Consider the following 15,616-nt stretch of genomic DNA (forward strand, 5'->3'; position numbering starts at 1 on the left):
CAAAGTTACTCATAGTGACCATCTTACTCCTAGTCCATAGTCCCCTTTCCTCCATACTTTTGGGACATTCCGTCCTAAGGACTAGGAGTAAGATAGTCACTACGGTGAGTAACTTTGTTAATTTATTGAGAATTCCTAGGACTCTATATGGATTTTTTGGCGCAATTACCGCAGTGGTAATTCCACTGATTTTTAGCCAATTCTTCGACGTGGAGTTGGAAGATTTACCTCCAGCATGATGCTAACAGTAAATACTCCATTCCAGGGCCATACTCCTAGTATGGCGAAGCAGCAATATTGGCAATCATTCCATTACCACCAGTTTTCTTCCTGCTTTCCCATACTTGTAATGAGGCACTTTGTTTTGACCATATCTTAAGTTGACTTGTGTCTGCAAAGCTGTGGTATCCAGGTTGTGGAACGGCTATAGATTCTGAGTATTCCATATTTACCCATTGCAGCTCCTAGAGTCTCCCTGTCCTCCACAAATGGACTGTACAATGTGACTTTGTCACAGCCAGGACACTAATTCACTCAGACCGAATGATGCCTATTCCAATACTGCCCAATCCCAGCTGCTTCCTACCTGCGCTAGCCCCAGCGGGCCTCCGGGCAGGCTGCACAGCTAACACTATACCATGCGTGCCTACAAGCGCTAGCACCAACAGACCCATTCCACTTGCTACGTGCCAGCCCCACCTCTGCATATAGGTCCTGGCAATCCTGCTACCTCTCTGAACCCACGCAGCCTCTGCATACCCAGCACTAGTACCAGCACACCACCTGCCCTGTCATACAGCCACCACCGCTCTGCGCAGCATGCTCATTCATATACTGGGGTCTCGCCACTCTTCAAATACCTGCCCTGCCCAGCCTACCGCATACAGCACCAGCAGCCCACCCTGCCACATTGCACTTGGGGCATGATTTCTCCGTGCTTACACAGCTCCAACATAGCCACCACCTACGAAATTCAACTCATGCAGACCTCCCTGCTCGCCTTTCTACTACCACCATGCCGCGCACAGGCTTAGATCGTCTTATGCATCTCACAGCCCGGAGTTAGTCACCAGCCACCACCACTGAAGCACTCTCTGGCAATATACTTATGCGCAGCTCTTTTCTGAGTTACGGGACTACAGCCCCAGGCCACCTCCAACAACCCACATCTTCATGCACCACACAAACAATCCCACCGAAGTCGGTTCTGTGCACCCGTAGCCCCTCCCCAACTTCCTCATTCTTCTGCATCTTGATCAATGCCGGATCTATTGTCGCCCACATTGCGGGCATCCATGATCCTATAATTGCTAGCAACATTGACATCCTGACCATCACTGAAACGTGGCTTAATCCATCAGCTGGCCTAGCACTATCTTTCGCAGTACCTCCCGGTTACGCCATAGTCGGTAAAGACAGTACTGCCAGCAAAGGAGGCAGTCGCCTTTTTTAGAACTCCATTCCACTTCAATGTATTGCGACCACCCCAATCCCGCACTGGAAATTCATCTGTGCTAAATATAACTGCTCAGTTAACTCCTCCATCCCACTCCACCTTATTTACTGAGCTCCAGAAACTTCTTGCTCCTTCGAGGATCACCCAATCCATCTCAGACAACCTTAAACCCACTACTCAGACTTCAATCTAGGTTACAACAACCCCTTAGCCACAGATGCCGCAGCACTAGCTAAAGCTACACTTGACCTTGGCTACACCCAATGCATCCACACCCCTACTCTCTCACAAGGCAGCACTTTAGACTGGCTCCTGGACCACAATTGCAACATTTCTATTCTTTCGAACATACCTTGCCCATGGACTGACCACCACAGCATAACCTTCAGTGGCCCTATCCCAAACAAACTTTCCAAATCTTTCACCCATTTACCCCCTGCCCTAGCTCGAAGCTCCCGCAAACTAACTAGCAACCTCCTTCTCCCCTTACTTAACTCTCAGATACCTGGCCACCATGACATCAACTCTTTGGTGGAACACTACAAATCCATGCTAGCGAACGCTGTCGAGCACTTCTCCCCTCTCAAGCAATGTAAAACAAAGAATACTAGGCACAATAACACCTGGATCACCTCAAAACTCCAAGTGCTACTTGCAAAAAAAACAAGCAGCAGAAGCTGTGTGGAAGAAGATCCGAACCAACAAAGTGCTTTTCCATGATGCGTCTTTGAAATATAAATACACCATCCATGCGACTAAAGCATCCTCCTACAACAAAGGGGTAGAAGAGGTTTCCTCAAGCTCCTGAGAATTGTTCAGCATCCTTCATTTAACACAAGGATCATCCCTGACAACGTAAAAGATGCCTGGGTTCTTCCATTACTTAAACCTTCACTTGACCCTAGTATCCCCACCAATTGTAGACCCATCACCACTGTCCCCTTTCTACTGAAAATCCTGGATAGAACAGAATTCCTGCAGATTCCTGAGCACAAACAATAAAAACAAAACAACCTCCTCGGCCTCAGACAATCAGGCTTCAGACCAAGGCACGGGACGGAGACGGCCCTGATTGACATGAAAACACAAATAGAAGAAATAAAAGACAATGGCAAACTGGCCCTCCTCTTACTGCTTGATTTGTCGGCAGCATTTGACTTGGTAAATCGCCAAGTCTTATGCAACAATCCTATCTCTGCAGCACACTTTATAAACAAAGCTACTACTGGGATCAAATAATTTCTAGAGAACAGATCAATGAGGGTCTTCTCTCCATCAGCCTCTTCCGAAACCCGCACCAGTCATGTACGGAGTACCCCAAGGCTCATGCGTGTCTCCAACACTTTACAATGTGTTCACAAAGCCCTTCTTCGACTTCGATTATTTGGGTGTCACCTACACAAACTATGCAGATGACACCAAAATACTCATCCCCATCACAGATGACCACAAAGTAGATTCCAAAGCACTAAATGACATTTACCTGGTCATTCAGGCTTTGTCTTAGAGCTACTTCTCCCTGGATCACAACACAGTCTCAAATTAGATGCCAAGTTCGACTCCTTCACCATAGATGGCAACCCCATCAAGGTCTCTAAGGACGGTATGTACATAGACTTCACTTTAACCTTAGCCAGACAAACCAACTCAATAACCTCTTCAACGGCCTACAAGTGTAAACTAATTACCGCATGCAGACCCTTCTTAACCACGTTCAACTGCACCACCATAGCCAGAGCATTAGTCCTGCCTAAACTAGACTATTGCAATGTGCTTTATCTAGGGACGAACCAACGAAATACAAACAAGATGCAAGTACTACAAAACAACGCCATCTGGGCAACAATGAATATCCCTAGAGTCAACATATTTAGGAAACGAGACAGAGCCTAAACTGGCTATCGGTCAACCAAGGAATCGCCTTTAAATCACTATCACTCACACACAAATGACACGCGAACCTTGCTCCGAGCTACCTGTCCAATCTATTCTCACACAACATTTCGGACCGTTCTGTTAGTGTCACAAACTTTACCCATGGCCTGAGAATTCAGGGCCTCTGGCCCTTGCCACAGTATTCCTGCAAGGCCCCAAGGGCCCAATCATGCCCCTCTAGGCTATCCTTTGGCGCCAGGCTCATATGGCAGGTGGAGTTTCCACTGCGGAATGGACCAACATGGCTGCCCCCACAAGGATTGACTTAGAACTGCATCATGCAGTCTAGCATCCAGGGCCTGGTACGCCCTGGGAGGCACCTTGGATACCTGCCGGCTATTTAAGCCACGCCCAAGCTGAGGCACGCGCTTCGTGGTGTTCTGCACTTGCAGCGTGACGTTCACCAAGACCTGCTCACAGCATCCTGGGCCTGCATCCTCTAGAAGAACACCACCGTTATTCCTCCTTACCTGTTCAGTATCCAGCTCCTCGCTCACTCCAGAATCTTCTCGTCTTCATCCGCTTGCAACATCCTGGAGAGGAGCGACCAGAAGAGAGACTTAGTAAGCATTCGTCTTCCGACACTCATTCTTCAAAAACTAAAGACTTACCTCAAGTGTGGAGTCGCAGCCGTCCTGGACACCGCCGAGCCCACGCCAGTGAAGTAACTCTGCGAAAGGTGCCCAACCACTACGCGCCCCCGCACAGAACGGCAGGACAGAGAGCGCACCTTAACGAAATACAAGGAGAGAAGCCCCAAGGCGGTCGCAAGGGAAACACTTGGGAGGTGGGCCCCTGGAGAAGGTGACTACTGTTTTGGCAATATTGTATTATGAATTTCATGTTGGGTTGGGTTTAGTTGGTGTGGAGTTACAGCAACTTTCTTACTGCGGCTAAAACTGAACTCTGTCTTCTAGGATCAATTCACAGCAGTGCGAGTACCTGGGGGGAGGTGAATCCAACCCAGAAGCGCTCCAGTCCAGTCGGGTGGCGTCCCTGTGGATACAAGGTGAGCATTACAGAACGCGAAGCCCAAACATAATAATCCACCTGGGCGCCTAGTATGGAAACCTCAGAAACCGACCCAAGAACGAACTGATGATCTTGGCAGACAACTCCATCAATCGCAAGCTTTGTCAAGCCCCGTTGCCCGGAATCAGCCCATCAATGCCCACTCCCACGAGTAATCCGGTCCAGATCAATCTACCTGGGACAGTACCACTAGCTCCACCGGAGCGTTTCTCGGGGGATCCTTGAAGATACGCGACCTTCATGAATCAGTGTCGCCTCCACTTTTTGTGCAGACCTGGGGCGTTTCCCAATGACCAATCCCGTGTGGCCTTTGTTTTATCCTACTTGAGTGGTAGTGCAGCATACTGGTTGGTGCCGTTCATCAACCGGGATAATCCACTGTTACACGATTTCTGGGGCTTTCAGCAAGACCTGGAAAAGCTCTTTGCCCGTCGCTCCCATGGGCAGGCTTTGGATAACGAACATTTGTCCCTTCGACAAGGAAACCAAGATCTGTTGGCATATATAGCCAGCTTTAATAGGCTGGTGGTCGAAGCAGAATGGCCGGAGGACAAACGAACCACCTTGTTCCATCGAGGCTTGCGAGGGGAGTTAAAAGATGTACTGGCCCAAGTAGTGCACCCACCCAAGGACTGTGCCGAATTCGTAAATCTGGTGGTGCAACTCGACCACCGGTTGCAAGATCAGAGAATAGACCGAAGCAAACCGGATGCACGCCCCATGTTCGTGCGCCCCAAAGAGCATGCCCAGAAGGAATCTGAAAGCACCACGGAACCAATGCAACTAGGAGTGTTTAGGCTTCCTTTAACCAAAGCCGAACGGGATAAGAGGAGAGAACAGCAGTTATGCCTGTACTGTGGAAAAGCAGGCCATTTCCTTAAGGAGTGTCCAGTTAAACCACCAAGAAGAACTGTGGGGGCCACAGACAAGGAAAAACCAAGTGAGGAGTGGGAAAACTACCAAGCCCGGCAATTGTAGGGATCCAATTGTCGAGCGAAGAAATCCAACTACAGACCTCTCATTTTGCTTTGCCTGTGATCCTAATTACCCATTAGCAGCCATCAAAGATGCGTTCTCTAGAAGCCTACATTGATAGTGGAGCAGTGGGAAATTACATGGACCAGGATCTTGCAGAAAGATGGGGCTCCCACTCTTTTCTAAGCCCACCACAGAGACTGTAACCACTGTAGATGGCACCGAAATCGCCTCCGGTCCTGTGTCCGAGTCTACCACAGAACTCGCCCTCTTATGTGAAGATGGCCATTGGGAAACTATCACCTTTGACCTCATCAAAGCACTGCAGTTCCGATTAATCCTAGGAATGCCGTGGCTGGTCACGCACAACCCACGAATCAACTGGTGTGCCCGAGAGTTGGTCTTCTCCCACGACTGCACACACACCTCCTATCCCAAAGGGAGAAAAGGGATGCATGCCAGTTCACCTGTCCAGGAAAGTATGATAAGTGTCCTAGGCGCGGTTGCTACCTTAACAATTCAATACCAAGACTTTCAAGATGTGTTCCAAAAGGAGCAGGCGAATACCTTGCCACCCCACAGGCCCTACGATTGCCAGATCGACCTGATACCTGAAGCCTGAATTCCGTGTGGCCGTATCTACGTGCTCACCGAACCTGAGAACCAACATCTAAAAACCTATCTGAAGCAATACCTGGCCAACTGTTTCATCCGCCCTTCGAAGTCATCGGCAGCGTCTCCCTTATTCTTCGTACCGAAGAAGGAAGGCGAATTGAGGACTAGCAGTGACTACCGTGCATTGAATCAAGTCACCGTCAAGAACAGCTTCCCCCTACCTTTGATCCCGGAACTGCTAGACCAAGTCAAGGAAGCCCAGATCTACACGAAATTGAACCTTAGGGAGGCCTACCATCTTGTGCGCATTAAAGAAGGGGACGAGTGGAAAACGGCGTTCCAAACCAAATACGGCTTATACGAATGCCAAGTGATGCCGTTCGGCCTGTGCAATGCCCCAGCCGCATTTCACTACTACATGAACAATGTTCTGAGAGAAATGATTGATGTCTGTGCCTTGGTCTACATCAATGACATCCTGGTGTATTCGGCTTCTGAACAAGGCCATGTCAGGCATGTACGGGCCGTTCTTACCAAGCTCCGTCAACATCTCTATGCCAAGCTAGAGAAATGCTCATTCCACGTTACAGGAGTAGAATTCCTGGGTTTTATCCTCACTCCAAAGGGAATCCGAATGGATGTGCACAAAGTGGATGCCGTCCTCAATTGGTCAGCCCGAAGCTCATACAAGGGAGTCCAGTGCATGCTAGGTTTTGCGAACTTCTACCGCCGTTTCATCCCAGGGTTCTCGCAAATAGTACACCTGATCACTTCGCTACTAAGGAAGTGCAACAAAACGTTTCGATGGACAGAGGAGGCCGAAAAGGCCTTTCAGGAACTCAAGGTGAAATTCACCACTGCTCCAATCTTACGACATCCAAGCCCGGACCTTCCATATGTAGTGGAAACTGATGCTTCCAGTATGGCGATGGGTGCGGTCTTATCGCAAAGGGACCCACACACTGGCCAGCTGCATCCCGTGGCTTTCTGGTCACGATAATTCTCACCACCTGAGCTCAACTATTCCATCACAGATAAGGAGTTGCTGGCCATAAAGGCCGCCTTTAAGGCCTGGCGACACTATCTGTTGGGAGCCAGACATACTATCACTGTGATAACCGACCACCGAAATCTACAATATCTGAAAAGTGCAAAGGCTCAATCTTCTAGACAACTACGATGGGCCCTATTCTTTGCGGAATACGACTATGTAATCACATACCGACCAGGAGTAAAAAATGGCAATGCTGACGCCCTTTCACGCATGGGCACCGATGAGGTGGTGTACACGCCTCCGGACCCCATGGCTATCATTCCGAGGGAAAGGCTCTTGGGCATTACAACTACAATGACGCAAGATGAGTTGCTGAATGAAGTCCGGCAAGTATTAACTCGGGAGCAACTACAAGAGTGGGGTTCAAGAGGAGAACATTATAGCATAAAGGACCAACAGCCTTACTACAGAAATCGGCTATTCGTGCCAGTAAAAGTACTTCAAGAACAGGTCATCTCTGAATATCACGACTCCCTCATGAAAGGCCATCCAGGAATTGCCAAGACTCTGGCCAAGGTGAAACGAAGTTACTGGTGGGCAACGTGGTGCAAAGATATAATTAAATTCATCACTTCCTGTGATATCTGTGCTCAGAATAAATCCTCAAAGCAAAGACCTGCTGGGCTTCTACAACGATTGGACATTCCGCCGGCTCCGTGGCACACGTTATCACTTGATTTCATCACCGACCTACCCTCCTGCCAAGGCTACAACACTATTCTAGTGATCGTGGACCTATTCTCCAAGATGGCCCATTTCTTCCCTTTCAAAGGGCTACCAAACGCATCAGATCTCGTTAGAACCTTCCTAGAACACGTGGTACGGCTGCACAGGTTCCCATCAGTCTCGATTTCCGATCGAGGTACCCAATTTATGTCCAACGTCTGGAGGAAGTGTTGCTCGATGGCCCAAATAGACATCCGACTATCCACTTGCCATCACCCCCAAACGGATGGTGAAACGGAGAGGACGAACCAAACGCTTGAGCAATACTTGCGCTGCATGCTTCACCAAGTAGAACAGAGTTGGAAGGATCTATTGTGGATTGCTGAATATGCCTATAACCACTCCCTACATTGCAGCACCGGGCAAACTCTGTTCTTTACTGTATATGACAGACACCCACGCAAGTCAGAACTAGACATCCCTACGACTCTGGAAATGCCAGCCATCACAAATCTACACGTGACTATTTCACAGGCCTTCATGAGAGCCAAAGAACATTTGCAGCAAGCCAAGGCTCGCCAAAAGAGGTATGCGGACCAGCAACGCACCAAGGCCCCTGACTACCAAATAGGGGACATGGTATGGTTAGCCTCCAAGCATGTATCTCTAAAAGGAACTCGAGCATTTCGCCCACGGTTTTTAGGACCGTTCCCAATCGAATCCATCATAAACCCAGCCGCGGTAAAGTTGACGTTGCCAACCCACATGCAGATAAATCCAGTGTTTCATGTATCCCTCCTGAAACCAGTTCAGCCTGGAACCCGGGTAACTACCCCACCGGGGCCTATGATTATTCATGGAGAATCAGAATTTGAGGTAAGACATCCTGGATTCCAAATATGTTAGAACGAAACTCTACTACCTAGTGGACTGGAAAGGATATGGTCCACAGGACAAAACATGGGAGCCCAGTGATTACATTCATGCTCCACGCCTGATTCAGCGTTTCCACCAAGAGTACCCCACCAAGTCGGGAACAGACAAAGACCATCCTGCGAGGGGCCTTGAGGGAGGGGGGGGGGGGTGCTGTCACGAACTTTACCCATGGCCTAGGAATTCAGGGCCTCTGGCCCTTGCCACAGTCAGAGGAGTTGCTAGGGGGTGGCTAAGGGGGCTCTAGCCCCTGGTCTTTTGGTTGTAGCCCCGGATAGAATCTCAGGAGCTACAACCAAAAGACTAGCTAGCCCTGAATCTCAACAGTTCTGACAATAACGTAGCCCCGGGTCTTTTCCAGACCTAGCAACACCCCTGGCCACAGTATTCCTGCAAGGCCCCAAGGACCCAATCATGCCCCTCTCAGCTGCCTGGCGCCAGGCTCATATGGCAGGTGGAGTTTCCATTGGGGAATGGACCAACATGGCTGCCCCCACAAGGATCGACTTAGAACTGCATCATGCAGTCTAGCATCCAGGGCGTGGACCGCCCTGGAGGCACATGGGATACCTGCTGGCTATTTAAGCCACGCCCAAGCTGAGGCACGCGCTTCACGTTCTGCACTTGCAGCGTGACGTTCACCAAGACCTGCTCGCAGCATCCTGGGCCTGCATCGTCTAGAAGAATAACAACAGTTATTCATCCTTAACTGTTCAGTATCCAGCTCCTCGCTCACTCTGGAATCTTCTCGTCTTCATCCGCTAGCAACATCCTGGAGAGGAGAGACCAGAAGAGGACAATTAGTAAGCGTTCGTCTTCCGACACTCATTCTTCAAAAACAAAAGACTTAACTCAAGTGTGGAGTCGCAGCCGTCCTGGCCACTGCCGAGCCCACGCCAGTGAAGTAACTCAGTGAAAGATGCCCAACCACGATGCGCTCCTGCACAGAATGGCAGGACGGGAGAGCGCACCTTAACGAAATACAAGGTGAGAGAAACTCCAAGGGGGGGTCGCAAGGGAAACACTTGGGAGGAGGGCCCCCGGAGAAGGGGACTGTGGCTAAAACGGAAGTCTTTCTTCTAGGATCAACCCACGGCAGTGCGAGTCCCCGGGGGGCGGTGAATCCAACCCAGAAGCGCACCAGTCCAGTCGGGTGGCGTCCCTGTGGATACAAGGTGAGCGTTACAGTGAGAGCTGCACAAGCACATTGCCTCAAGATCCTGAGGTTTAAGCTGCAGAAGGCGGTGGGTAGCAACTTCCCTGTGCTTGCCGCAAAACTGTGGAATACACTACCCATCACACTCAGATCTGAACCATCCAACCATTCCAAAGTCAAAATCGGGCTCCTAGCGCAAGAACAATAGCACACTCATCCTATACGCTGCCCCCACTACTTTCCTATTTGCTACAGGCGGAACCTGCTTGCAATCATGTAAATATGTTAATGTAAATATGTTAAATGAATATCCTCTGTAATTCTGCAAGTAATCTATATATGTAACCTAACTGTGTAACATTAAGAAATGAGCCCAGATGCCTCAGGGCTTGTTGCACTTCACAAATAAGTAAATACAAATGAGCTGGAATCTCTCATTGCCCCTCTAGCCCCTCCCCACGATCGTCACAAATGTTATCTGGTGTACTAAAATCCAAGAGCCCTCATAAGCAAAATTACACAACTGCAAGGCAAAATTAAGTCCAAATCGACTATATCCTCGGGCAACCTGCGAGACCACACCCAGGCTAACTTTCTTGACAAGTTCCACCTCTTCAAATTCAAAACTATCCCTGAATCAGACCCGGCCACCATCCTGAAAGTGCTGCAAAAGGGGCATCATCCCTACCGCCATAGTCAAAGAATGTGCAGATCCCCTCATCCCACTCATCACAACCATCGTCCATTCATCCTTTGCCTCAACTAGTGTTCCCACCGGTCTTAAAGGGTTCTGTGTTACCCCATTGCTCAGAAAACCTTCACTAGACCCAACTATCCACACACATTCCAGACCCATCACCACCGTTCCCTTCCTCCTGAAAATCATAGTCACCTACACCCTAATAGAAGATTTCCTAGTAACCCACCACATTACAGCCCCGCCAGTCTGTCTTCCCCAATAGACACAGTGGCAATGGCCCTCTTCGACCTAAAGAACCAACTTGACAATTCCAGTGATGCAGGAAAACTGCCCCTCCTCTTGCTTCTCGACCTCTCTGCCGCCTTAGATCTCGTTGACCACAAGATTTTATGCTACTATCTGACTTCGGGTGCAGGCTTTGCCCCTGAAGGTGCTAGCTGGATCTCCTCCTTCCGCGATAACATAACTTGAGTCTTTGCAGGCGATGCCGCTGCCGTCCCTACTTTTAACTCTTGCAGGGTTCTGCAAGGCTCCTATGTCTCACCTACCCTCTATAAGATCTATACAAAACCGCTTTTTGACCACCTTCACTCTTCGGGATTCTCCTTCACAATCTATGCTGATGGCACCCAAATCCTCATCCCCTTTCTCAGGGGACCATGTGCTGCACTCCATTAAGGTGAACAACATTTACGAAATGATTCAAACTCGGATGGCCCTGCACAGTCTCTGCTTGAACAATGAGAAAAAGGAGCTTCTGCTAGTTAGCACACCAACCCACCTTGCGAAAATTGACCCAGCCTTCGGCTACTTCACCATCGATGTCCACAAGATCCCACTCTCCTCTGCGGTAAAAACTTCGAGCGTCCACATTGATACTGCGCTCACTATGTCCCGCCACTTCTACCACATCACTGCCTCAGCAGCCTATACCATGACGCTCATCCGAGCTAGCAAACCATTCCTAACCTCAGATAATCGCCTCACGGTCGCCCGTGCCCTTGTGGGATATAAACTCTCTCTCTCTCTCTCTCTCCCTCTCTCTCTCTCTCTCTCTCTCTCTTTCTCTCTTTCTCTCTTTCTCTCTCTCTCTTTCTCTCTCTCTCTCTCTCTCTCTCTTCCTTCCTCTTCCCCCCCCCTATCAGACCCCTGATATCCACCTAAAGCCACTGCCTCATCATGCGAAGATTCAGATGCAAAAGAGTTGGTGGATCGAGCTTCTCGGTGGTGGTGGTGGTGGTGGTGGTGGTCAGCCACTGGAGCAATCTACTACTCTTCCTTCGATCTGAACCCTCCTATACTATGTTCAGAAAAAAACTTCCAAGACGTACGTGTTCATCTAACTAAAACTGTTCCCATGAAACGTATCATGTCTGTAACCAGCGCCTAGATGCCTACGGGCTTTGCTTTATTCTATACATTTAAAAATAAATAAAACATATACTTAAAACATTGTCACCCATATCGCTCCACCCGCTAATGCTTTGTGCATGCCAGACACATTTTGCACAGCCTATGATAGACTATGTTTGGACAATGGCTATTTTTATTGAGGGCACTAATCCTGCAAGCCTGTACCAGAACATATTTTGTTTTGATTTTAGTCATTCAATAGCCAACTTGTGTGTGGCATCTCGTTCGGGTTGGCATGAAAGCTCTATTACAAGTTCAGAAATAGAAAACGTCTGGTTGTTCAGAAAATGTGATCTAAAGACATGATCAAGCTGGCTTAGTCCTTTATTAATGGCATAGTATGGAAGTATAACAAATATGTAAAGAATGGCAAATTGTTGATGCACTCAAACGAAACTTAAAATATTTCTGCATCATTTGTTCCTGTTTTATCTACCCACGGCTACGACCAGGCAATTTGAAGATGGCTGTACACTTAATAGGCTTGTAATGGCAATTGCTGCTACCTAGTTAGGTTTGCTTCCATTTGGGTGCAGGGGCATTTTAAGCACGTTTTTAAAGTGTAACTTAAATGAGGTAAAGAAAGCCAAGCTTTCCATTAAGTGATCTTGTGCGATGAACATGTCTTTGATTCATCTAACTACTATTCTGCATAACTGACTGAAGTATCATCAGTCGGGTGTAGCCATTCATTTGCGTCATACTTTCCTTTCCCTCTCCTTCAAAAATGTCATCCAATGCTTTGCGGTTCTCTGCCTGTGGCCTCTGTGGCCACTGCGGCCAGCAGTTACCCCTGGATCTGAATGGGTCCATATTGAGTTGTACCGGCATGTGCTAACATCTATCGTGACATCTGAGTGTTGTTACAAAGGCTAAGGCTGCCTAATTGAGAAGGAAGGGGGGGCTAGGGTGAAGGGATTAAATGTAGTTTGCTGCCATGGGACTAGTACCCACCTTGCAACCTTTTTTCTGACTTGCTTCTTGGCAAACATGAACATGTCAAAGATGGCACACATGTCTCTGAGAATTCTATGGCATATGCAAAGCTTGGTCGGTAGCCATATTAGTCAATCAGTGTGTGTTTGGCCTATCATGAGACATTCACAAGAGTAGCAGCTTTTCAAAGAAAAGTTGCCAAAAGTAAACTTAAGTCAGAGAATGTCAATAATTTGTTACTAAAGTGTAGACTTGTGTTCAGTGTAAGACTATATGACCGTCCTACCTGGTACACACATCTTTTCACAATGTGTGGGCAATTCCAGGGAATGTCTCAAGTGTTTTCTATAAATCTCTTTTTGTTCTTCAGGTTGGAATCACCAAGGTCTTTGCTGAAGTCCTTCCTTCCCACAAGGTTGCAAAGGTGAAGCAGCTGCAGGACGAGGGGACGCGGGTGGCAATGGTGGGTGACGGCATCAACGATTCCCCTGCGCTCGCCATGGCAAATGTTGGTATTGCTATTGGCACCGGCACTGATGTTGCCATTGAAGCTGCAGATGTTGTCCTGATAAGGGTGGGTAACTGGTTTGTACTTTGGTTCATTCGAACTAGAGCAGATTAACAAATAATCATCCATTTTGATGTAGCATTAAGAATTGTGTTCAACTTGTTATTGCAAGTTAAAGTTAAATGACATAAAGTACTGCTTTGCTAACAAACCATTGTTCGAAAATAAAGCCTTGCATAGTCTTTCATACAGCACTTTCTTCAAGCTGGCTGTGGTCTGACTCCAATTGATAGAAGGAAATGTAATATGGCACCAAAGGAGTGTTCCTAATTTAATAAAATTCACAAGGTCCAAGGTGCAGCAACATCATCAAAGCTGCGTAAGCCCCAGTATGGTAAAAAATGCACTTCATGAAAAAGATCCAGCAATCACCCCAACCTCCCCCAGATCTGATGTGAGGGAGTGGGTGAATATCCAGGTTTAGAGTCGCATAACATTTTGAAATGTGAGTAGTATACAATGATACCTTTCCTCATCAAACGAGCCTTGACAGCTTTCCACGCCCCTTTAGGGCGGGATATCCGGTCCCTATGACGTCATATCCGGGGTGTGGCCCCCTCATGTTTCCCCCGGAAGTTCTGTCTGGGCAAAATCCGGTCCCGGAAGTGATGTAGGTGTGTTTAACAGGCCCTGGGTCCTTAGCGGAGGTGTCCCTCCGGATGTGACATCATGGGGGCTATCGGGAAGGTCCCCCCAAGGGTTGGGACCCCAAGGGGACTTCCTCCGGATGCCCCCCAAAGAACCGGAAGTGTGGGGCGGTGTTTTGAAAGGTGTGGCGTGCATGATGTATATATACAAATACGTATTGGGGGATGTACAAGCCGTTCCTGAAGCCTTGGAAAAAACGAAAACTCAAAAGACCTCAATACCAGGAATTATGAAGCGCTACAGCTACTACTCTAAGGACAATACAGCTGCTGAGGATTTGAAAACCCTTCAAAAATATTACAGCCCTGAAAGTCCACCGGCGCTATCCGTCGATGGGGGTCCTGATGACGCAGCGGCTATGGATACATTATGTGAGCATTTTGATATGTTGAATCTTGGGAGTGAGAAACAGCCGGGTGTCATCGACTCCGGTGTGGATGACGCCTACACCGATGCAGACTATGTGGATATGGATGAGGCTGTTAAGGCTCTGGAGGAGACCCCGTATGAAGATCTGAATGTTTTAGAGCAACTGTTTTCAGAGGCCGCAATAACCTCGTCGGTAGACACAGCATCCGATGAAGACAAGCTGTTTATGGACGTTACTAGCTCCTCTATGCTGGAAGATGTTGGTTCTGAAACATTGGCTATGGTAAGTAATGAAGTATGACGATGTGGGTGTTTGTGTGTGAAAAAAAAGAAAACCTGTGAAAACACATGCTCAAGAGCTAAACTTCTTTCTTTTTTGAATTGCAGAAAACGCCAGATAACCATAACGGAACTGTGGGCCTGAACAACTCGTTTAACGCCGTCAATTATTATTGCGTGTGCTGTTCAAAAAGGATCGAAAGTTCAGCATTCCCAGTTGGTGATAAGTGTAAGAAATGCGATACTTTGAAACGTTTTGAAAGTTCTGATGAGGAAGAAGATGATAATATATCCCTTTTGGAGACTGTAACGGCTCAAGCGTTTGCGGCGGCTGTTGTGAAAACGTGTTTGAAGCGGGACTATTACCGTTGGTGTGACGGGCATAAATACGGATACCCGCAACAGGATGCTCATGATTGTTTACTCCCGAATTATCAATCTGTAGCAATACGGGCGATATGTCAGATGCTGAAGTCATATAACGTTTATCAGATGCTTAAAAGGGTTTATAAAACCATGGGTATGCGTGTACATGCGAGTGTGTGGGGCCTGCTAACAAAAACAATCTTGGAAATTCAAAAGTGTCGCAAGGCTGAGAAAAAAATGAAATCTTTACGCCTGGCAGGCCCCGTGATTTTTAGAAACCATATAACACGTTTAATACAGAGAGACTTTTCTAACCTGTACAGGTTGAGGAGTAACCCGCAGAGGTGTCCGGTTCCGCAAAAGCTTGTTTTTTAAAAAGATGAAAACACAATAATACTGCTCCTTATATGTGTACCGTTGTTTCTAGGGTAACGTTTCTGGAGGAAAAACCGGATGTGTGGAGAGCTATCTGATGCCTGTACGGCTGTGTGGGGAAAAACTTTTATACGCTATGC

The 15,616-nt window shown here is 48.0% G+C and overlaps 1 protein-coding gene across 1 annotated transcript in view; it reads left to right on the plus strand.

Annotated features, from left to right (window-relative positions):
• Window positions 1–15,616, plus strand: part of ATP7A (ATPase copper transporting alpha) — a 1,086,974-nt gene that overhangs the window by 1,009,354 nt on the left and 62,004 nt on the right. The window contains exon 20 of the mRNA XM_069612588.1: window positions 13,242–13,445. Coding sequence (XP_069468689.1) covers window positions 13,242–13,445 — 204 coding nt within the window. The remainder of the gene's footprint in view (window positions 1–13,241; window positions 13,446–15,616) is intronic.

The sequence above is a fragment of the Ambystoma mexicanum genome, chromosome 5p (genome assembly GCF_040938575.1).
Source record: "Ambystoma mexicanum isolate Mex_15411 chromosome 5p, UKY_AmexF1_1, whole genome shotgun sequence".
NCBI classification, from domain to species: Eukaryota; Metazoa; Chordata; class Amphibia; order Caudata; family Ambystomatidae; genus Ambystoma; species Ambystoma mexicanum.